The sequence below is a fragment of the Pristiophorus japonicus genome, chromosome 2, assembly GCF_044704955.1.
Source record: "Pristiophorus japonicus isolate sPriJap1 chromosome 2, sPriJap1.hap1, whole genome shotgun sequence".
In the NCBI taxonomy this organism is placed as follows: Eukaryota; Metazoa; Chordata; class Chondrichthyes; family Pristiophoridae; genus Pristiophorus; species Pristiophorus japonicus.
The window spans coordinates 158,218,238-158,243,373 of record NC_091978.1 but is presented as its reverse complement, the minus strand read 5'-3'; the positions used below and the strand labels follow the sequence as shown (position 1 = coordinate 158,243,373).

The 25,136-nt window shown below is 41.9% G+C and overlaps 1 protein-coding gene across 8 annotated transcripts in view; it reads right to left on the bottom strand.

The window, feature by feature from the left end:
- fryl (furry homolog, like) overlaps positions 1-25,136 on the bottom strand; it is a 693,453-nt gene that overhangs the window by 166,871 nt on the left and 501,446 nt on the right. For all 8 annotated transcript variants that reach the window (XM_070870121.1, XM_070870109.1, XM_070870094.1 and 5 more), the window contains 10 exons: positions 18,050-18,218; positions 16,079-16,338; positions 15,239-15,379; positions 9,926-10,094; positions 9,360-9,447; positions 7,762-7,874; positions 7,186-7,336; positions 2,306-2,409; positions 1,407-1,592; positions 559-760 (listed from right to left, as the gene is read on the bottom strand). In XM_070870121.1, coding sequence (XP_070726222.1) covers positions 559-760; positions 1,407-1,592; positions 2,306-2,409; positions 7,186-7,336; positions 7,762-7,874; positions 9,360-9,447; positions 9,926-10,094; positions 15,239-15,379; positions 16,079-16,338; positions 18,050-18,218 — 1,583 coding nt within the window. The remainder of the gene's footprint in view (positions 1-558; positions 761-1,406; positions 1,593-2,305; positions 2,410-7,185; positions 7,337-7,761; positions 7,875-9,359; positions 9,448-9,925; positions 10,095-15,238; positions 15,380-16,078; positions 16,339-18,049; positions 18,219-25,136) is intronic.

Here is a 25,136-nt window from a genome sequence, read left to right as displayed (position 1 = left end):
GTGCTTTACTTTTCCACGCCTCCTGTCTCTGGTTCACTTCCTCCATTATAATAGCAAGGAGATAAAGCCAACAGATGAGCTACTGTGATTTAAGAAAAACAAGACTGGGAAATGGATGCGAGGATGCACAGGATGAGTATATCATCAATATTTATGCCTAGATCAGATGACCATGGGTGCCTGAAATTCTGGGCACCAGTTTACACCCGTTCTGAATCAATGTAATTGAACGAAACTTTGCGTGTACTGCTCTTTAGAATGGGGGCTAAATCACTACAATGAGCATCGTTGCGCCCAGGCCCAGCAATTGATATAGAAGATCGAGAAAATTTGAGCGTAACGTTCTTGCGCATGTAGCACATTTGCTTCCACGTTTCCTTGATCTTTTACACTAGGAACTGGCTTCATACCCCAAAGTCACAGGAAATTACATCCTTATATATTTAAAATATAGGATAGAAATTGCTGTAAAATGTAGTTTTTGCATTGTTCATTGAGATTTTCTTTCAGGCCTTCAAGTATAAAGTCATTAACTTATTCAATTTTTAATTATCTTACCTCGTGGTTATAAATTCGATGAGTGTTTTCACCTTCTCATCTTGGTCTGCAGTAATATCCACCTCATTTAAGATGGTGGGAGTGAGCTGGGGGATGGCAGCACTAGTAGTTCCTAAGCTGATGCTAGAAGAGGTAGAGCTTGAGCTGAGTCCTGAGTCAGTCATTGGCGATGGCTGGTAATCTGGTGCAAATTCACTGCCCCCTGCGGAAGAATATTAAAAAAAAATGTAACTTTTAAATAAAAAAGGTTGCAATTATTTTAAGACACCACAAGTCCCGGCCAGAATGGAGATGATTGGGTAATTCCTCTGTCAATCATGCCTGGAGGCTGCAGTGCTGCAAGTAACTGGGATTGATTTTGTGCACATAATTTCATTATGTAACTATCTCACTGCATTTTGCACTTGCTATTCAATACTTTGTTTTTTTCCTTAACCTTAACATCTGCATTTAGCACAAATGTCAGACACCTGCAGTTGTTGTTGGAAAAAATACGGAAAATTGCATCACCATTATCAACAAGTTTGAGTTGAAACGTAATATATTGTATTTCATATCAAACATTTTGGAAATGTGTGATATGAACATTTCATTTCCCCCAAAAGTATTTAAGTATCATACAGTATCCTCAATAAACTATTAGCTTCTGTGACTCTGCTTCTGTGATTCAAAGTAGTTGCAATTTAATTACACTAATACATTTTCACAATGCTTTAATTTTGGAAAAGTGAATCTGTGTTTGAATTATATTTTTCATAATCAAGTGGCACCATCTGCTGGAGTAAAAAGAATCAACAAGGTCTCTAAATCTGGTTTATTTAGGATATATATACACAACTGTCACTAACCTGTAAAACTGTACTCCACATGAGTGGTTGGTTTGACAGTGAGCACCTTAGGTTCAGTAAACTCCCTGTTCCTGAGGAGAACGGAGGCCATAGCTTGAACATTACTGTTATAGGCCATTACTATAAGCAAGTGCAAAAGCAGTCGCTTACAATGTTCATACACTTCAGGATGCTGGTGATCAAATCCTGTACACAGACAAAAAAAATCATGAAATAGTTTATGACTTATTATCAATATTTCATACAATTCAACCTTTTTTTTTAAATCCCCTTAATTACACAAAAATTAATACCAAAAGAAATGTGTTATTTTACATTTCTTCAAATTCTAAAAAATTGTTGAATTAGTACCACTACATTAGAAAAAAAATCCTCATGTTCTGTACTGTAAATATTTTTTCTGTTATTATAGCTAAATTATTTTCTGTGAGGTTTTCAAACCCAAACATAAAATGATAAGCAAATGTCTGGAATTACCATAAGAGCTATATTCTTCAATATACAAATTCAAACAAACAAATATGTAAAAAGAAAACTTGAAAAAATATTTTTAAAAATCCCAATACAGCAGCATGCCCAGAATGGGCAAATAGTTTCCCTGTCTGTACTGCTTTCACAAGTATTCAAAAACATCGCAGCTTGGCTTGTTTCTAATTCGCCCAATCCTTTTACAGAATGTATTCGTAAAAATCACAAACACATTCTTTATACTCATACTTGTGACTTTGCTGAAATAGTGAACAGCAGTAATCTTCCTCCTTTGAATCCAGGCAGTTTCTCTTTGATGGCCTGGCTGCAATTAGTGCGTATAGAAGTATGGGCCCACATTCTACCACACTCTGCCACATCACCCGAGCTGTGCCAGAAATTAAAACAAAACACTTATACTTCCTAATTACCTATAAATATTGCATGAAGCAAAAGATGCATGTAGTTCCCCCACTCCACCTTTACACTGTGATCAACTACAAGATCAGTCAGAAGGATCACTGCTATGTTACACCTAAGAATAAAACAAAACATTTTTAGAACTGTAGGAATGTAATGAAACTGTCTACAAACATTAGCAATAGATTTCTGAAAACGGAAACAATTACATACTGAATTTTTACAGCATAGAATTATTTAATGGCATGACAAATCATTACATCATCCAGTCTAATCAGGGATGACAATTGTATTCACATCAATATGGTATACAAAGATGCATAATCATTAAAACAAAGTTCATTTTGTTACCCCCGTTTTTGAATTCTTAACTACATAAAATTCAAATCACATTCAACTTAAATACGCATAGGCATTAAAATTTCCTCCTGCCATTTCTTGAATAATTCTAATGTGCCAACTGGGAAACAGATTTTGAACAGTAGTTTGGGCATTTTATGTTGTTTTGCAAATAGAAATATAAATAATTTAAATTACTGGTGATTGGCGAGGTTCATGTTCTTCTTCTCAGACCACTTCCTGCACCCATGACCCTATTCCCACTAAACTGCTGACCACCCAACTTCCTTTTCTGGTTCCCATGTTAGCCGATATTGTTAACTGTTCTCTCTCCTCAGGTACTATCCCCCTCTCCTTCAACCTCCCTTTCCTCTCCAAAGTCTTTGAACGTGTTGTCGCCTCCCAAATCTGTGCCCATCTTTCCCGGAGCTCCATGTTTGAATCCCTTCAATCTGGTTCCCGCCCCGCCACAGTATCAAAACAGCTCACATCAAAGTCACAAATGACATCCCTTGTGACTGTGACAAAGGTGAACCATCCCTCCTGAGCCTGTCCACAGCCTTTGACACGGTTGACCACTCCATTCTCCTCCAACGCCTCTCCACCATCGTCCAGCTGGGTGGGCTGCACTCGCCTGGTTCCATTCTTATCTATCTAATCATAGCCAGAAAATTTCCTGCAATGGCTTCTCTTCCCACTCCTGCATCGTTACCTCTGGTGTCCCCCAAGGACCTATCCTTGGCAACCTCCTATTTCTCATCTATATGTTGCCCCTTGGCGACAACGTCCAAAAACACAAGAGTCAGTTTCCACATGTACGCTGATGACACTCAGCTCTACCTCTCTACCAATTCTCTCAACCCATCCACGGTCTCTAAATTGTCAGACTGCTTGACCGACATCCAGTACTGGATGAGCAGAAATTTTCTCCAATTATATATTGGGAAGACTGAAGCCATTGTTTTGGGTCCCCTCCACAAACTGCATTCCCTAGCCACAGACTCCATCCCGAGCATCTATCTGAGGCTAAACCAGACTGTTCGCAACCCAGGCGTCATATTTGACCCTGAAATGAGCTTCCGACCAAATATCTGTGGCATAACTAATAGGAGGTGGGTGGGGTGGCTTGACCCATCCACCTCCACGGAGGTGTGTGGGGGGCCTGACCCATCCACCTCCATGGCACGAACCTGGTATTGCAGTACTTCCAGGAACGGTGCAGTGGCTCTAGGCCTTTTGGCTAAGAGCATTGGCGCAGAGTGATCCTTGATGTGTGCAAGGTGACCTCTGGCGTTTGTGATTTGACAAAGAATTGGAAAGATTGGCTACGAATTCAAAAAAATAAAAAATAAAAAATCCGTGGCATAACTAAAACCGCCTATTTCAACTTCCGTAACATCGCCCATCTCCTTCCCTGCCTCAGCTCATCTGTTGCTGAAACCCTCATCCATGCCGTTGTTACTTCTAGACTTGACTACTCCACTTGACTTGGCTGGCCTCCCACATTCTAGCCTACGTAAACTTGAGGTCATCGAAAACTCGGCAGCCCATGTCCTAACTCGCACTAAGTCCCTAAGTCCCAATCACCCATCACCCGTGCTGACCTACATTGGCTCCCGGTTAAGCAACACCTCGATTTCAAAATTCTTATCACCCTTCCCTATCTCTGTAATCTCTTTCAGCCTCACAACCCCACGAGATGTCTGCGCTCCTCAAATTCTGCCCTCTTGAGCATCCCTGATTATAACTGCTCAACCATCAGCGGCTGTGCCTTCAGTTGCTTGGGCCCCAAGCTCTGCAAATCCCTCCCTAAACCTCTCCTCCTCTCTACCTCGGTTTCCTCCTTTAAGACGCTCCTTAAAACCTACCTCTTTGTCATCTGTCGTAATTTCTTCCTATGTGGCCCGATGTTGATTTATCTGTTTTGTCTTATAACACTGCTGTGAAGCGCCATGGGACATTTTTACTACGTTGCTATATAAATAAAGGTTGTTGTTGTTGTCTTCACAGTGTAATACTATCTCTCCATATGTTCTACTTTGTAAAATACTATTCTAATGTTCTCTAGTACAGTGGTGAAGCTTGAGTATTGCGGGGTTAACTGAACATTCCACTGAATCAAAACAGGAAGCAAATGATACCTGGCTGCAGATGTGGGGTGTTTTTCAATTAAACACTCCTCTCAAGCTAGATACACTACTTTTATACTGCAAACTATTTATACATTATATTGAAAGTATTCAAGGGTAAGTTAGTTGGCACATTTCAAATTAAGCATTCTTTCAATCTAAGGCTGTTAGATGTGTGGAGGGTTTTCAGTTTACTCGCTAATACGCTTCTGTGATGCAGCCTAACCCCGGGGTTTAGAGTATCTGGGCTCAGTCTAGATCTTTACAGCACAGTGATTATTTGAGGTCAACAAAACACAAAAAAACTGCAGAGCTTGAAATTTGAAACAAAACAAAGATTAGTGAAAAGATCAGCAGGTCCGTCTGCAACTATGGAGAAAACAGACAAGTTAACGGTTTCAGAAGGTATTACAAATGAGCACCATTTAAACAGAAACAGATCAAAGGGAAGGGGAAAGGGAAAAACAAACACACATCAGGAGAAATAGAATGGCCTGTAAGATTCACTAAAACCATTCCCTTTGTTCTGTTCCTCTATTTAAATAAAGTTCATCTGTAACATCCTCGAGTTCTTACAATGGATCCACACCCTGAAACTTAATGGACCTGAATTCGCACTCCCCACGGGCCGTATGAGGTGTGCACGTGCCCGTGGGGTCCCTGCAAGTTAAGGTTTCGGCATACAAATCACATGCACCTAAACCTGGAACTTGTAATTCTCTTTACAGATCGCACGCCTCCGAAACTAAAAGGCCTCCGCAGGCCGAGAGTTGGGCTATTTGACCAACTCCTGCCCAGTGAATGTCCTTCAAATTCTTACGACTGATAAAAGCAGGTGTAAGGCCTGTTTTATCAGCGTAAGACTTTTTAAAGTACAGAATAATTTTTTTACATTTTAAATCCTATAAAGCAAGTTTATTTTTAGATCCTTTAAAATATGTAAATATATAAATTTATTTTTCAAAAATTAAATTTTTGTTTTAAGTAATTCATTAAATTCCATTTTGATTAATTTGAAGTGTGTGATTTTTTTTTCCAGTGTGTGTGTGTTTTTGGGGGTATTCCCATTCATACTTATGGTGGTTCCATACATAGGAAACCACCATAAGTATGAATGGGAATACTCCTACTTTGATAGGCTGGGCCGGCCCATGTGATCCCAGTAATGCGTATGAAGCCCAGAAGCTGTTGGGATACTTGGGTCTCTACGAAGGCCTTCACGTAGAGGCCCAGGACCAGAAGTCTCCGAACCTCCGGGACCACCAGGTACTTCGGTTGAAATTTTTGCGGTCGGAGGCATCTGCCTGTGAGAAGCCTCCGACCGCAAATTCTGGGTCATTAACTTGTCTGTCATCTCCATAGATGCTGAGTGACCTGCTATGTGTTTCCAGCATTTTCAGAGATCATTTGAGGTCACATTGATGCTGCTATATGGTGCAGAAAGAAACTGAGGAAATAAAAACAGAAAACAATGGAAATAAAGAGGTCAGTCAGCACTTGTGAAGAGAAAATACAGGTTATGACATTTTAGATTCATATCCTTCATCAGACTGAGGATATGATGAAAGGTTCACATCCAAGATGTCATCACTGCCTTTTCTCTTTACAGGCCCCGATTGACTTGCTCTGTATTTTCAGCATTTCCGGTTTTCATTTCTGCTTTCCCGTATTTCCAGTTTCCCTTTATTATTTTGCAACAGAAATGAGGAAATGTACAATGAATGCAATGTCTGTGGCTCCAATGTAATGATTCTAGAGACAGAATGGGGATGGTAAAGAGAGAAGCGAGTACAGGCAGAGACTGAGACACAGAAATACAGACCACGATAGTGTGAGAACTGACTAAAGAGAAAGACAATGACAGACAAGGCAAGAAAGAAATAGAGGGGCAGGGAGGGAATGACTCCTTGTGGAATACAGCTGCTACTCAGCCTTGATACAAGTGTAGTTTGCCTGTACCATAAATACAAGTTTGTTGTTCCCAAATCAAACGATTTCAAAAAGAACTACTTTCTCGGATAAGGTCAGTGAAAATATTTTTTTTTTAAAGAATTGGAACCTGACAAATTATATCCGCATCAACCTTGGAAAAATGATGCACTCTACAGGAAGGTCAATGACTTGATTTCATCAGAAACTATACAGGTGTTTTCTGATGATCCAAACTTCAGCTCTAAAACATTTTAACAGTTAAAACTCCAGCCTGGATTACATGGAAACAAGTTAGTTCACACCTAGCCTAGGAAAGTAATTTGTTGTCATTAAATTCCTCCACGCTGATCAACCAGCAGATCAAAAACATTTTACTGAATACTATGAATATATGGTTTCAGTAATTTTACACATAGGATGTTGCAATCATTTATTTTTTAATAGTGTTGTAGAAAGCATTAGTTTACTGTCTAAGTGTAGTGTTCACTGACCTCTGCAGGGGTATCCCTGGGGTGCCAGTCTCAGGCAGATAATCAGCCAGTGGTGACCAGCTTCCACCAGTGGGAGGAAATGGTAATGGCTCTGCTTTGTTGAGTTCCATCACTTTCAGCCTCCAGTTTGCATAAATTGGCATGGAATCACCTATTAAATGCACAGTGTGCAACAGTGGAGTTAGTAACAAGCACTTTAAATGGTTGACTGAATTTCCTTCCCAGACACCAGAACAGTCTTTTGCCTTTTACACACCATGTGTAGAATGGATATTCTGTGCATTCAGATTCAGGGGCACAACAGAGAAATGGTGTTAAAAATTCAGACAGACTGTCTCCTGTGAATAAAGATGTGTTCTGCTAAATTTTATAATTCCAGAAATATAAATTATGTACAAATACAGTCTCTATGATCCTAACCATTTTTTAATATTTAGTCAAGTGCCTCACTTTTAACAATATAATTGCTTAGTTGACTCACAGTCCAAACAACGTGTTATATGTTTGGAACCTTAAAGAGGCTTCACACTAAACTAGAAAATGCTTTGCAATATATTTTGAAATTAATATACACACTCTTTTCCTCTTCATAGGATCCTCCAGAGCTGCTGCTGTAACGAGATTCTAGCCGGTGATGCTGCCGGTTTAGGTTACTATTCAGCCCACCATAGATATCGAGGTGTCCATAACTGTTAAAATAGAGAAAGCAATTAATTAAGTTTGACTATATTGTACATGTACATGTGTATGTATGTAAAACATAGAAAGAAAAGTTCACACGTTGGCCCAGAATTTGCGGTCGGGATTTGAAATAGACCGCAACTTCGGGATTTGGTGCTTCCACATGCGAAAATCCTGAAGATGCGATCTGTCATTCACAGCTCCGACACAGGCTGCGCTGTGCCCCCGACACATCCGGCAATCAGTGTAGTCACCCAAATCAGGGAAACTGAAGAAAACTTTGGCTCTTCTGCAGTAAATATGCTGATAACTTCCCCACTTAGACCCAAAGAGATTAAGTGTAACTGGGGTTTTAACAGTTTATTTGACTGTTAAAACAAAAGTTAACGGGCCTGAAAAACTAATTTTAATATTGTGCAGTGTGAAATTTGTCCATTTTAATTTAAAAACATTATAAATGTTTTTACTTTTTTTTTTTAAAGTTTGTTCATCTTTATTTCAGGTTTGCCTTTCCCCCAAATTAGCCCCAATCTTTGTTTTGCTCTTTAACATTTTAAAAAGTTAGAAATTTAAGAGTTTACTCATTTCCTTGTTCGCGGTCTGTGAGAATTCTGTGTTTGATTGGCAGCTTAGACAGCTAGTTGATGTCATTGCAGTTCACACAAGGGGATCCCCACTCACCTCCGTTGGTTTGAATTGAATGTCGGGAAACCCAAAGTTCTTGACACAGATCCTTGCACGAAGTGTACTTCGGAGCCAGTGGCAAAAAGCTTTGCTGCACTGCTGACCACAAATTCCGGGCCAATGCTTTTAATTTTACTACAATTTTTATATTTCCTCCTCAATTTATTATTTTAGATTAAAGGTTTCAATAGAATGTCAACAGTGATGTTCCAACACACACAGACGGGACAGAACACAAGCCTGGAGACCCAATTCCCTAAACAGTAAATTCCCATTGTTGCCTATGCTATTGGAGATTGGGTCAACAGGGAACGATGGAAAATCGGCATTTAAGTCAGCCCAGGACATTCTTGTGTACCTCTTTACTGAAGCATTAACGAGACAAAGGGTGTGTAAGTAGCCAAAGAAGTGAGAGGCCTGGGGAAATAAAGAAAGAAAATAAAGACTTGCACTTATACAGCAGCTTTCACTACCTCAGGATGACCCAAATTGTTTAACAGTCAATGTAGTCACTGTTGTAACATAGGAAAGGCGTCAGCCAATTTGCGCCGAGCAAGCTCCCACAAATAGCAATGGAATAAATGACAAGATCATCAATTATAGGTGCTGGTTGAGGGATAAATGTTGGCCAGGACACCGGGAGAACTCCTCTGCTCTTCCTCGAAGATAAAGAGACAGAATCAGAAGAGGAGAGACAGCGAGAAGCAGCAACACAAAGATATCAGAGATAGGTAAAACCATAATCTCCAACTTACAAAAATTGAGAAATTATAATGCAGTATTATTTTTTTTTAAACAAAAGTACATACTTCTCATCAATAGTAGGATCCTTCGCTAGCTTACTGTCCTGATGACCATCATGTCCAGCCACCATTGTATTGCTGCTGGAAGTGGTACCTACACATAACACATATGAATAAGAAATTGAAGGAGGTAATATTTACCTGAAAAGTCCAATTAAACCATAAAATGACAAACTAGAATTTAGAATTTTTTTTTTAGTAATTTAATAGTGGAATTTTTAAATATAAGTGTATTTAGGAACAAACAAGGCAAGTCAGTTTTTTTGTGAACCTCATGAGAGACACACGAGATAATATAGTCTTTAAACAAAACTATAATAAAGTACAATTCTTAATGTTCCTTTGCTGCCTTCGCCAGATATTTCTGTCTTGTCATATATGTATTTTGATTCAATTACACTATTTGCTTTTCCTTCAAAACAATTAAATTTATCCTTAAACAAACAAATTGGGTTTAAATTTACCAGAAGCAGATCTGACCAACAACAAGTAATAGTAAAACATCCCAAGTAGCTTCACAGGAGTGTTATAAGACTTAAAGAATAATATAATCTTTGGTACCCTGCAGTTACCTGAGGCGATGGAGGGGATTTTGTAGCTAGAGGTGATGCGGTAGTAGGGTGGGTTGTCCATGTGAATGACAGCTGAGCTAACTGGATCAGTCAGTTGCAATTCTGCCACCAGCTCCTCCAACAGCTGCATCGTTTTATCTCTGCCCAGATACACAACCACTTTCTTGATCTGTGTAGGCACAAACACATAAAACTAGTTATAAACATGAAAAATAAAGTTGTTCCTGTGATTTCTGCAGAGCTGCATCATTTTTCCACTTTCTCTAGTGAGCTAGTTTATTGAAGCCAAGATGCTACATCATAGCAACAACATACGTAGTATTAACTGCAATTCCTTAGCGCTATTACTCCATAAAATCATGCTCAATTTAACCATATTACCATAAACAATGTTGAAATACTTAATAAATGGAACATTGTTTAATTCTTCATTAGAAACATAGAAAATAGCAGTAGTAGGCCATTCAATATGATCATGGCTGATCCTCTACCTCAACACCATATTCCCGCTTTTTCCCCATACCCCTTGATGCCTTTTGTTTCTAGAAGTCTATCTATCTCCCTCTTAAATATATTCAATGACTTGGTCTCCACAGTCTTCTGTGGTAGAGAATTCCATAGGTTCATCATCCTCTGAGTGAAAAAATGTCTCCTCATCTTGGTCCTAAATTTCCTACCCCGTATCCTGAGACTGTGACCCCTTGTTCTAGACTTCCCAGCCAGGGGAAACATCCTCCCCATATCCAGTCTATCCAACCCAGTCAGAATTTTATACGTTTCAATGAGATCCCTTCTCATTTTTCTAAGCTCTTGTGAACACAAGCCTAGTTGACCCAATCTCTCCTCATACGGCAGTCCTGCCATCCCAGGAATCAGTCTGGTGAACCTTCGCTGCACTCCCTCTATGGCAAGAATATCCTTTCTTAGGTAAGGAGACCAAAACTGCACACAATACTCCAGGTGCGGTCTCACCAAGGCCTAGTATAACTGTCGTAAGACATCCTTGCTCCTGTATTCAAATCCTCTTGCAACGAAGGCTTTATTTATTATTGGTTTGATCTGCTGTTAGTAATTTTAGGACAATTTAGTTGTTCCCTTCTTGTAGAGGCACAGTTATCACCAGATTCATTAAGTATATTAGGCAGGCCATGCTATACAGCACACAACCCAATACAGTAACAGTGGTGCAGTACTCCTGCTACCATTGCAGGCAGAGAAAGAGAGTGGAGGCAATGTTTATTCCTTAGCAAAGATTTGAACAGTCCCAATAGGCTATTGAGTGGTGCTACTCCTGAGCAGCACAGTAACATTCTGCCTTCATTACTGTAAAACTTTCAACTGTAGAGTTGGCAGGAAAGAGAAGGATAAGGTAACAAGAAGAGAAAAAAATAAAAATCTGAGAAAAGAAAAGGAAATTAAGCATGAAAAGAAAAATGAAAGAGACAGACACAATGAAAACCAAACAAGTGCTTCACAAGCTGGCTGGCGACTGTTCATCCAACTGGTAAAAAATCTCCAATGAACTGGCATACAAATTAAACCTCTAAGTTTGCAGTTTATTAAACTTGACTTTTAATGCATTAAATTTATAGTATAGAGTGCATCAGCTGATGACATATTCTCAGTTTTTCTAATAACACCTATTCCCTGGATTCTTCTACCCCACAGTACCATTTGCATGTTTTTTTCTCAGTTTGTATTTTCAAGTACAGAGTTTTACAATATACATCAATGATTTAGATGAAGGAATTGAATGTAATATCTCCAAGTTTGCAGAAGACACTAAGCTGGGTGGCAGTGTGAGCTGTGAGGAGGATGCTAAGAGGCTGCAGGGTGACTTGGACAGGTTAGGTGAGTGGGTAAATGCATGGCAGATGCAGTATAATAATGTGGATAAATGTGAGGTTATCCACTTCGGTGGCAAAAACATGAAGGCAGAATATTATCTGAATGGCGGAAGATTAGGAAAAGGGGAGGTGCAACGAGACCTGGGTGCCATGATACATCAGTCATTGAAAGTTGGCACGCAGGTACAGCAGACGGTGAAGGCGGCAAATGGCATGTTGGCCTTCATAGCTAGGGGATTTGAGTATAGGAGCAGGGAGGTCTTACTGCAGTTGTACAGGGCCTTGGTGAGGCCTCACCTGGAATAGTGTGTTCAGTTTTGGTCTCCTATACTGAGGAAGGACGTTCTTGCTATTGAGGGAGTGAAGCGAAGGTTCACCAGACTGATTCCCAGGATGGCGGGACTGACATATGAGGAGAGACTGGGCCTGTATTCACTGGAGTTTAGATGAATGAGAAGGGATTTCATAGAAACATATAAAATTCTGACGGGACTGGACAGGTTAGATGCAGGAAGAATGTTCCCGATGTTGGGGAAGTCCAGAAACAGGGGTCACAGTTTAAGGATAAGGGGTAAGCCATTTAGGACTGAGATGAGAAGAAACTTCTTCACCCAGAGAGTTGTTAACCTCTGGAATTCTCTACTGCAGAGAATTGTTGATGTCAGTTCGTTAGATATATTCAAGAGGAAGTTAGATATGGCCCTGATGGCTAAAGGGATCAAGGGCTATGGAAAGAAAGCAAGAAAGGGGTACTGAGGTGAATGATCAGCCATGATCTTATTGAAAGGTGGTACAGGCTCGAAGGGCCGAATAGACTACTCCTGCTCCATTTTCTGCGTTTCTACTAAAGGTATCTACAATTATGTCATTCAAATGTTTACATTCTATTATTGCTGACAATTTTTGTCATTTCATCTCTCGTTTATTTTGTTATGATAGATGGCCATCTTTAATTATGCTTGGTGAAAATCAACGTGTAGTTAAGCAACATTTAAGTATTTTTGTTGAAGTGCAGTCACTGCTGTAACATAGAAAACTTTGTTCCCAATTTGCACACAACATGGTCCCACAAGCAGCAAGGCGATAATGACCAGAAAATCTGTTTTAGTGATAGTGGCTAATAGACGTCGGGAGAATGCCCCTGCTTTTCTACAAATAGTGCTGTGGGATCTTTTATCCGAAAGGGCAGACGGGATTTCAGTTTTACTAATCTAATCTGAAAGACAGCACCTCCAACAGTGCAGCACTGCCTCAGTACTGCACTGAAGCGTTACTTAGATTATGTGCCTATGTCTCTGGAAAGTGAGGGAAAATCCTAAGGAAAATCAGCACAGCTCCTCTCGTATACCATTAAGCAGCTGATTTCAAGCATCACTGACAAAGGCCTTGGATTGGGTCACATCAGTCTTCTGAGGCAATTTCCAAATGAGCAAATGGGTGAAAGGGACAATATAATTCAAAGCGACTAAAAAAAGAGAAAATAAGTGCTGTTACACCAGGATATTGAATGGGGGAAAAATTGCGGTCGGAGGCTTCCTTCGGACGAACGCCTCCGACCCAAAACTTTTTAACAAAAATACCTGGTGGTCACGGAGGAACCTACGATTGCGGTCCGAGGCCTTCATCCGCTGTGCAGCGTACAGGGAGATAACTTCCCCATACGTAGGGAAATGCTGGTGTCACATGGGCCTGGACCACCAATCACTAGGTAGTATTCTCATTGAATACTATTGGTAGAAATGAATGATTAAATTGAATTTTTATATGTTTTAAAATTCTTAAGCTGGTAAAAGTAAGCTATGTGCCTACTTTTACCAGGCGTAAAAGTTTGAAGGACATTCGCTGGGCCTGAGAATAGCCCAACTCTCCTGCGCGAATATCCTTCTCCTGGGGATGCATACGATCTGTCAAGAGAAATCTTGAGAGATTGGAAAAGCCGGTTTTCGGCGCATGCACAACTTGCCCTGAAAACCGGCTTTTGCAAGGCCTCGCCGGGTCCGTGCGTACTCTGTACCGACCCAGCGAAGCCAGAACTTTCAGCCCATTATCTTGTGCGCGATACATTAAACTTTAATATGATGAAAAGGTGAGTAAGTGGAAGTGGATTTCTCAAAAAGGGATTGGTTTGTTAGGCCTAAAGGACCTTTCTGTTCCTAAAACTTCTTATATTCTTCTACTAAAAAAGGCAAGTATCATCATCATCATAGGCAGTCCCTCGAAATCGAGGAAGACTTGCTTCAATTCAAAAATGAGTTCTCAGGTGAACAGTCCAATACGGGAATTAAGTCTCTGTCACAGGTGGGACACACAGTCATTGAAGGCCCGCAGGGGGAGTCTCTGATGCAGTCGACCAGTTCGTTCTTGATAGCGAAACCGACTCTGTGGAGGCGGTGTTCTTCCTCTGGTTTGCCTTTCCAGAAGACGATGTAACCTCCACTTTGTTCCTTGAGCTGGCCTTCCCCTGCCCACCAGGTCTCGCTTAGGGCGGCGATGTCGACATTGAAGCGCCTAAGTTCCTGGGCAGCTATGGCGTTGCAGCGTTCCGGTCTGTCGCTGTTGGAGTTGTCCATGAGGGTCCTGACGTTCCAGGTCCTGAACTTCATATTGAAGGGTGGAAGATGCCTGTGCGTGAGGTCTTTTAACATGGGGTGGCTGTTGCACACCGGCTACCGCCTAGTTGAGCAAGGTCTTGGTCCAGTGGCAAGGGGGTCCTAGAGTAGTGGAGACCAGGCTCTAGTTGCCTACAGCGAGTTGCGGGCCGTAAGCTCGGCGCTGAGTAGCGCCCTTCAGTGCGATGGTAGGTGATCCGAAGCTTGGCTGGGGGCAGGTATTGGGAAGGTCAGAGGTCCATTTTGTGGGGTGGAGGTCAGGGTGTTCAGAGTGGAAGGAGGAGAGGTCAGAATGGTCACAGCCATTGTGTTCACCGCGTGCTGGAGGAGCGAGCACAGGACGTTGTCGATGGATGAAGGAAGGCTAGGGTCGTCGGAGGAGGAAGAGAGGCCAGAACATCGCTGGAGACATCATGTTGGCAGCGTTAAAGGTAACAGATGAAAATGAAGGCGGCAAAGAAGAATCTATCCCCTTAAAAACAAAGGATACACATTCCTTACGAACACCGTAGCCCCTTGTGCTGCCCTGCTGGACTCAATTTGTTGATAAATACCCTTGGATAAACATCAGAAAAACTGAACAACTTAATATTTCTGGCTACAAAGTGATAAAAAAAAGCTATTTCTTATACCCTTTAAAAAATGGTACAAAGCTGAAAATGTACTATAAAACCATTTCACCATAGGAAAAAAAATCTGTAAAACAGTAATGTTACTAATGGTACAATTGATAATTACCCATTGCAAGTGAACACATTTTCAGTTAAGGATAATGCGAACTAACTAGTTATTTTGAAATCAATAAACAAATATAACTTCCTGATTTGCATCTGCAGCAGCACATGGCATTTACTTACATATGGCAGGAGACTGGGCTCACTTGTCACACCACACATGCTGATAAGGAAGTGCAGAATTATTTTTAGGTTTTTGGGCCAGCTGTCTGCAAGTGTTGTCCACACATTCTCTATCTCTGACCATGCTAGCTCATCACCATACTGTACAGAAAAAAAATGCAAATTACTAGCAACTTAAAAATAACACAAAACTCTTGGAACCTCATTATCTTGAATATAAATTCTGGCAACTTCAGGAATCAAGTGCAGTTTCCATATCTTACTGTTAAAATTGACACACATTAAAAAAATAAAATACTTATATCAGTGATAGTATTTTCTTTATCCCAAGGAAATTACAACGTGACAATTCACTAAGATTTGGCAATATAAATTTTTACTATTAAATTTAATGGTGCAAAAATTTCTAGTTTTAGAATATGCATTTTCAGTTTCAGCAAATATTGCATATATTTGAAAAACATTTCATGCATCATTCCTCCTGAGGTTATTAGCATATTTTATACTTTTATCGTTAAGTGAATCCCAAATCTAGCTGGACCTATCACCCTAAGGCCAGTCTCAATGTAACGACTGATGGAACTGTGAGCCTATGACATCTGGCAAAGTATCTAGTACTGCCTTGGAAACAGTCATGCAAATTAATAAAGCTCTCTGATGAAAATTTAAAAATCAGTTGCACTGTATGTAAAAATCAAATTTTTTTTCGTGCAATAAAACTTTTATTAATGTGCATTGATTTGTTTGCATAACTGATTTTCTTGTGTGTCTTGAAACATTTTTCATGACATTGCAGGTTTCTTTTAGAATGAGAACAGAATCCGATAAAAACACACTTACTTTTGCTGTCATATACATCAGGTTATTTAGCACCATGATAGTAGCCTGCGGAGATCCCCAACCTTCCCCTCTCAGCCAACGTCTGCTGTTTGTCATCATCTCCCTGTCCTTCATATAGGCTGCATCAGATTCATCCACCGTCTTTGTTGAAGGCAAGGGTTTGAAATCTACCAGTTCAATGTTATTCATCCAGGGCAGAAGGTAGTGTAGCATCACTTGCCGACCAGCAGGGTGCGCTGTTTGGATTCTGTGACTTACTTCTGTAAAAGGTTAAAACGGCAATACTACTGCTATACTATAAGATCAAAGGTACAGCTTGCAGCAGTTTCTGTTACGCTCAAAATTACTTCTTATAAACCGTTTCAGAAACAAGTGCTACCACATTTATTTGCAATAAAATATAGTTGGACTGCTAAGGAATAGCAATTATGATCAGAGAACAAATTAAGTTACACTTTTTTGGACAAACGACAACATATTGAATTGGTGAATCAATACTGGCAAAGCAAGTGTTTTGTTAAATCTATCAGAAGTAAAGACAAAGCACACCACCCTCAAAATTATCGAAAAATGGCACTTAATGGGATAGGAAATTGCTGGGGATTATTATTTAGTTACTCTGCACCATCCATCTGGCAGCATGCTCTCCCTCGGTCAGAGCTGCTCTCAGGACAATCTGAATTCTGAAGCCATTCTAGGCCCCACTAAGTGACATCGCAGAACAGGCCATAATGAGAAGGCGACCCTGACTTTGCAGGTCTCCGTAAGAGCAGGAATTTACAAATTTATCTTTTGACTAACTTTTATGATTTGCTTCTTTTACATTATCTATGAATATTTTAAACAGCATTCTTTATGATCCAGTTCTTGTCAAATCATCTGCAGGATCAAAACAGGAAAACAAGATGTAACCCAATGAACTCAAGCTAAATGTTCATGGTATCTATCTAAGCAGATTGAAGACATACTAAGAAAATAATGACAGATACTCAATTAGAAATTTTCATTTTTTATAACTATATAAACTCTATATACAACAAAAGGAAGAGGAACTATTGGAAAGCACAAAATAAATCAAAAGAAGTGTTGCAGTCATAGTGGCTGAAATTCAGGGTCTCAGAAAGACCTGTTACTGCCCGTTTGCGTCAGTCATGCGGCGGAATCCTGTGGCCGCCGCTTTGTGGTCAAGCTGGCCGACCCAACCCAAATTCAGATTGGGGATTTTTCGGCCGGACCCGATTCCGCTCCGATGCTGATGACCGCCGCAAGCGCGTCATCAGAATGCGCACCGCCGCTCTCCCTCACCTGAAAATGACACCGAGCGAAATTTAGCTAAAAAAAAAAAATCGATGCCCCGCCATGCAGTGCCCCCGACAGCTTTTTCTGTCGGTCGGCCCGGCAGCCCTTCAAGGGGAGGGCCTACTGCCACGGCCACCATGTATTTATTTTTGTTGGCCGACTTCCGATTGACTGGCAAGGTAGTGCCCATGGGTTCGGCCGGGCAGCCAACGGGCAGCCTGGCACCCCCTCTTGGGTGCCAGGCCGCTGGCCAGGCCGAAACCCTCCCTGGAGGCCCAGTGGCCAAAGATTTAAAATGACTGATTCTCTCCACTTTAACAGAGGGGAGAGAGCATAGTGACGCACACGCATCATGACGTTACCACTACTCCACCGCTGATTGACAGTGGCGGAGTCCCAGTCCCAACCCAAATTCAGCCTCTCACAGCCTGCCTTTCAGTCAATCTCCTTCCCCCACGATGACCGACTTCCGGTCCAACGTCAAAAAAAAACCTAAGTGCTGAAAATCAACAGAGAGGCTTCTTCAATGATCCCAGCAGAAAAAACTTTTTAAAAAGGGTAGCTTTCTTGTGGAAGTGAATTTTGGCCCAAACAGTCTTAAGCAAATTTGAATGACAATTTCCACAGAAAATATTGAGAAAAACTATTGCCTATGGAACGTTTAAAATATACCCGAGAAGATTGGGATTGTGAGCTCTGGGTAAGTCCTTGCCAATTCCTCGGACAGTTGATAGTAGGAAACAGAATAGAGGTGTGGCAGTGGAGAAGGATGATTTAGTATTCCATCGGTTCGCTGCACTTCCAGCTTATGGGCATAGCGAAATAGCTTGGGCTCCAAGATCTGTAATAAGTAAAACCAACAAGCAAAACTTCAACTGTGACAAACATATTTACTGTACAGACAATTTATAATCAGATTAGCGAAACATTGATGTTTTGATATTAGGGCAGGGAGAGTAGCTGCAAGGCAATGAGGTTTAGGGAGGGAATTCCAGAGAGTAGGTTTGAGGTGGCTGAAGGTATTGCCTTCAACTACTGGATGGCTTATCATAATTCTTTATTACAAGGTTTGTTAAACAAGCATTATTTTATCATTTTTCATAATTACGTTAACTATTTCAAAATATTACATAAGCACTTCCCTAAAAACACTACAGAATGCCATTGCAACTCTTCAACAAAATGATTTTTAATGAAGGGAAGTTCAAAATTTACTTGAATTATCTAGCTCATTTAAAAATGATTTGATCAGTGTCACCGTGTACTTTTAGCATCAACACCAAATATGCTCTTAGAAGGAACCCCATATAGGAACTCAAAATCATCTTCCAATCATTCTTTTGTCCAGGTCCACTCAAATGTGCTCCTGGATTTTTTCTACTCAGAAACATACCTACCATTTTTTCCTTTTTAAAATTATATTACATGTTGAGATTGTGTGTACTACTTCACAAATGGAATCTCAATTGTTGTCAGATGGCATTCATGCAGATTACTTTAAGCTATTTTTGCTCATTACTATACTCTGGGCACATAGAAATAAAGAATCCATATCTCGTGGAAATTAATTTTGCTCTGTATTTGCTGTTTCTGAAAAAGATTTCTGAAGCTGTGAGTGACCATATTGACTCTCACCAAGTTGGTCCGATCAGATCATAGAATCATACAGCACAGGAGGCGGCCATTTGGCCCATTGTGCCTGTGCTGTTCTTTGGTAGAGCGATCCAATTAATCCCACTCCCATTCTTTTCCCATAGCCTTGTAATGTTTTCCCATTTAAGTATTTATCCAGTTTTCTTTGTTTCCACCAACCTTTCAGGCATTGCATTCCAGATCACAACTTGCTGTGTAAAAAAATTTTTCCTCATGTCACCTCTGTTTCTTCTGTCAACCATTTTAAAACTGTGGTTAACGACCCTTCTACCACTGGCAAGTTTCTCTTGATTTACTCTATCAACACCATTCATGATTTAACACCTCTATCAAATCTCCTCTCAAACGTCTCAGCTCAACAACAACGTGCATTTATATAGTGCCTTAAACATAGTAAATCATCCCAAGGCACATCACAGGAGCGTTTTATCAAACATAATTTGACACCAATCCACAGAAGGAGACATTAGGATAGATGACTAAAAGCTTGGTGAAAGAAGTAGGTTTTAAGGAGCTTCTGAAAAGAGAGAGGTAGAGAAGTTTAGGGAGTGAACTCCAGAGTTTAGGGCCCAGGTAGCTGAAAGCATGGCTGCCAATGGTGGAGCGATTAAAATAGGGACTGCACAAAAGGCCAGAAATGGAGGAGCACACAGGTCTTGGAGGGTTGTAGGGCTGGAAAAGATTACAGAGATAGGGAGGGGTGAGGTCATGGAGGGATTTGAAAACAAGGATGAGAATCTTAAAATTGAGGTGTTGCCAGACCAGGAGCCAAAGTAAGTCAGTGAGCACAAGGGTGATGGGTGAACAGGACTTGGTGTGAGTTAGGACACGGGCAGCAGAGTTTTGGATGAGCTCGAATTTATGGAGGCTGGAAGATGGGAGGTTGGCCATAAGAGCACTGGGATTGTCAAGTCAAGAGATAACAAAGGCATGGATGAGGGTTCAGCAGTAGATGAGCTGAGGCAGGGGTAGAGTCAGGTGATCTTATGGAAGTGGAAGTAGGCGGTTTGGAGATGGCGCGGATATGAAGTCGGAAACTCATCTCAGGGTCAAATATTACCCACGGTTGCGAATGGTCTGGTTCAGCCTCAAACAGTTGCCAGGGAGTGGGTGGAGTCCAATTACAACAACTTGTATTTATATAGCATCTTTAACGTAGTGAAACATCCCAAGGCGCTTCAAAGGAATATTATGAGACAAAAAATTAGAGCTACACAAGGAGAAATTAGGGCAGGTGACCAAAAGCTTGGTCAAAGAGGTAGATTTTAAGGAGCAGTTTGAAGGAGGAAAGAGAGGTAGAGAGGTGGAGAGGTTTAGGCAGGGAATTATAGAGCTTGGGCCAAGGCAACAGACGGCACATACACCAATGGTTGAGCGATTATAATCAGGGAGGCTCAAGAGAGCAGAATTAGAGGAGCGCAGACATCTCGGGGGGTTGTGGGGCTGGAGGAAATTACAGATAGGGAGGGGCGAGGCCATGGAGGGATTTGAAAACAAGGTCGAGAATTTTGAAATTGAGGCGTTGCTTAACCAGAAGCCAATGTAGGTCAGCGAGCACAGGGGTGATGGGTGAACGGGACTTGGTGTGCGTTAGGGCAGTCGAGTTTTGGATCACCTCTAGTTTATGTAGGGTAGAATGTGGGAGGCCAGCCAGGAGTGCATTGGAAGAGTCAATTTTAGAGGTAACAAAGGCATGGTTGAGGGCTTCAGCAGCGGATAAGCTGAGGCAAGGGCGGAGACGGGTGATGTTACAGAGGTGGAAATAGATGGTCTTAGTTATGCTGCGGATATGTGGTCGAAAGCTCATTTCAGGGTCAAATATAACACCAAAGTTGTGAACAGTCTGGTTCAGCCTCAGACAGAAGTTGGGAAGATGGATGGAGTCAGTGGCTAGGGAATGGAGTTTGTGGCAGGGACCGATAACAATGGCTTCGGTCGTCACAATATTTAATTGGAGAAAATTTCTGCTCATCCAGAACTAGATGTCGGAAAAGTAATCTGACAATTTAGAGACCGCGGAGGGGTTGAGAGAAGTGGTAGTGATGTAGAGCTGGGTGTCATCAGTGTACATGTGGAAACTGATGCTGTGTTTTCGGATGATGTCGGCAAGGGGCAACATGTAGATTCGAAATAGGAGGGGGCCAAGGAGAGATCCTTGGGGGACACCAGAGGTAACGATGCGGGAGCGGGAAGAGAAGCTGTGGCAAGTGACTCTGTGGCTACGATTCGATAGATAAGAATGGAATCAGGTTAAGTGCAGCCCCATCCAGCTGGACGACGGTGGAGAGGCGTTGGAGAAGGATAGAGTGGTCAACCATGTCAAAGGCTGCAGACAAGTCAAGAAGGGCGAGTTGGGAGAGTTTGCCTTTGTCATAGTCACAAAGGATGAGAGCCGTTTCGGTTCTGTGGCAGGCGTGGAAACCAGATTGGAGGGATTCAAACATGGGGCTGCAGGAAAGATGGGCACGGATTTGGGAGGTGACAACACGTTCAAGGACTTTGGAGAAGAAAGGGAGGTTGGAGATGGGGCTGCAGTTTGCAAGGACGGAGGGGTTGAGAGTTGCTTTTTGAGGAGAGAGATGATGACGGCAGATTTGAGTGAGAGGGGGACAGTACCTGAGGAGAGAGAACCGTTAACAACGTCAGCTAACACAGGAGCCAGAAAAGGAAGTTAGGTGGTCAGCAATTGGGTGGGAATAGGGTCAAGAGAGCAGGAAGTGGGTCTCATGGACAGGATGAGCTTGGAAAGGTCACGAGGGGAGATCGGAGAGAAACTGGAGAAAGATGTAAGGTCAGGGCTAGGGCAGGGTGGATCTTTAGAGGAAGTTTGGCCCGGTGGGCTAGGAGAGGAAGGGAAGAGGCAGAAGTGGCTGAACGGATGTCTCAATCTTGGAGACAACGAAGTCTATGAACTCCTCATTCTTACTGTCGGAGGTGAGGGTGTAGACTGGGGAGAGGGATTTCAAAAGACGGTTAGCAGTGGAGAATGGGGTTTATTTTTACATTCCAGAATGGTTCCGGAATAGTGAGTAATTTTGGCAGACGAGAGCAGGACCCAATAGTGCTTTATGTGGTCCAACCAGATCTGGCGGTGAATGGCTAAACCAGTTGTCCGCCATATCCGCTGAAGTCTGCATCCCTTGAACTTAAGGGAGCAAAGATCAGGGCTGTAGCAGGAGAATGGCCAGGGTGAGAGAGAGTAATTGTTTTAACAGGAACTAGGGCACCAAAGGTGATCATAAGAACATAAGAATTAGGAACAGGAGTAGGCCATCGAGCCCCTCGAACCTGCTCCGCCATTCAACAAGATCATGGCTGATCTGGCCGTGGACTCAGCTCCACTTACCTGCCCGCTCCCCATAACCCTTAATTCCCTTATTGGTTAAAAATCGATCCATCTGTGATTTGAATACATTCAATGAGCTAGCCTCAACTGCTTCCTTGGGCAGAGAATTCCACAGATTCACAACCCTCTGGGAGAAGAAATTCTTTCTCACTCGGTTTTAAATTGGCTCCCCCGTATTTTGAGGCTGTGCCCCCTAGTTCTAGTCTCCCCGACCAGTGGAAACAACCTCTCTGCCTCTATCTTGTCTATCCCTTTCATTATTTTAAATGTTTCTATAAGATCACCCCTCATCCTTCTGAACTCCAACGAGTAAAGACCCAGTCTACTCAATCTATCATCATAAGGTAACCCCCTCATCTCCGGAATCAGCCTAGTGAATCGTCTCTGTATCCCCTCCAAAGCTAGTATATCCTTCCTTAAGTAAGGTGACCAAAACTGCACGCAGTACTCCAGGTGCGGCCTCACCAATACCCTGTACAGTTGCAGCAGGACCTCCCTGCTTTTGTACTCCATCCCTCTCGCAATGAAGGCCAACATTCCATTCGCCTTCCTGATTACCTGCTGCACCTGCAAACTAACTTTTTGGGATTCATAAAAGAGTTTCATACACAAGGACCCCCAGGTCCCTCTGCACCGTAGCATGTTGTGATTTCTCCCCATTCAAATAATATTCCCTTTTACTGTTTTTTTTTTCCCAAGGTGGATGACCTCACATTTTCCGACATTGTATTCCATTTGCCAAACCTTTGCCCATTCGCTTAACCTATCTAAATCTCTTTGCAGCCTCTCTGTGTCCTCTACACAATCTGCTTTCCCACTAATCTTTGTGCCATCTGCAAATTTTGTTACACTACACTCTGTCCCCTCTTCCAGGTCATCTATGTATATTGTAAACAGTTGTGGTCCCAGCACCAATCCCTGTGGCACACCACTAACCACCAATTGCCAACCTGAAAAGGACCCATTTATCCCGACTCTCTGCTTTCTATTAGTTAGCCAATTCTCTATCCATGCTAATACATTTCCTCTGACTCCGCGTACCTTTATCTTCTGCAGTAACCTTTTGTGTGGCACCGAATTGAATGCCTTTTGGAAATCCAAATACACCACATCCATCGGTACACCTCTATCCACCACCATGCTCGTTATATCCTCAAAGAATTCCAGTAAATAGTTGAACATGATTTCCCCTTCATGAATCCATGTTGCGTCTGCTTGATTGCACTATTCCTATCTCGATGTCCTGTTATTTCTTCCTTAATGATAGCTTCAAGCATTTTCCCCACTACAGATGTTAAACTAACCGGCCTTTTGTCTGCCCCCTTTTTTAAACAGAGGCGTTACATTAGCTGCTTTCCAATCCGCTGGTACCTCCCCAGAATCCAGAGAATTTTGGTAGATTATAACGAATGCATCTGCTATAACTTCCGCCATCTCTTTTAATACCCTGGGATGCATTTCATCAGGACCAGGGGATTTGTCTACCTTGAGTCCCATTAGCCTGTCCAGCACTACCCACCTAGTGATAGTGATTGTCTCAAGGTCCTCCCTTCCCACATTCCCGTGGGAAGGGATGGTGAGGGTGTGATTGAGCAGATCGGTAGCTGCAGAAATGTCATGGTGAATGGAGGGCCAAAGGCTGGAGAGTTGGGAGTTCGTAAGTGCAGTTGTAAGAGAGTCGGGAGATAATTTTTTCTAGCGGCAGACACGATGGAGGTAGGGTCGGGGGGGGGGGAGCGGTGGAAATGGGATGTGGGTGGAGAGCGATATGAGGAAGAGGTAGAGATGGCCTAACCTGTGATTGGCATGATGGCAGTCGCGAGGCCATGAGAGATGGCAAGGTCGAGGGGCTGGCCGTGAATATAGGTTGGGGAGTTTACATGGAGGGAGAGATTAAGGGTGGATAGGAGCCAGAGGAGACAGCATGATGAATTGAGATGGAGGTTGAAATCACTGAGAATAAGAACTCATTCGGTACAGAGGGAGGAATGGAGTGAAGAAATATCGGTAATAACATTTTTATGGTACTTGGGTTGGCAGTAGAGATCGAGAATTTTAAATGAGAGGTGACAGGGGTGGAATAAGGTGAGATGTTCAAAGGAGCATCCAAGGAGAATACCCCCAGCTTCTCCAGATAACTGAAATCCCTCATCCCTGGTACCATTCTAATAAATCCCTTCTGCACCCACTCCAAGATCTTGACATCCTTCATGAAATGTGGTGCCCAGAATTAAACACATTACTCCAGCTGAGGCCTAGCCAGTGTTTTATAAAGGTTCAGCATAACTTCCTTGCTTTTGTACTCTATTAATAAAGTCAAGAATCATATGCTTTTTTAACAGCCTTCTCAACTTGTCCTGCCATCTTCAAAGATTTGTGTATATTTGTGTATATACACCCTCAGGTATATCCTGCACCCCTTTAAAATTGTACAATTTCGTTCATATTGCCCCTCCTCCTCTTCCTGCCAAAATGTATCACTTCACATTTCTCTGCATTGAATTTCATCTGCCATGTGTCTGCCCATTTTACCAGTCTGTCTATGTCCACCCGAAGTTTGTTACTATCCGCCTCATTGTTTACTAATTCCCGAGATAGGAAGTGTTGCATTTGTAAGTACAGGTACAACGCCCCGAATCCGGAACTCCGAAAACTGGAATTGTCTGAAAACCGGTCATTTTGCACATAGTTGATGGAGTCATCCCGAATCCAGAATTATTGTCTGAAAACCGGACATTTTGTGGCAAAACCCAAAATTCG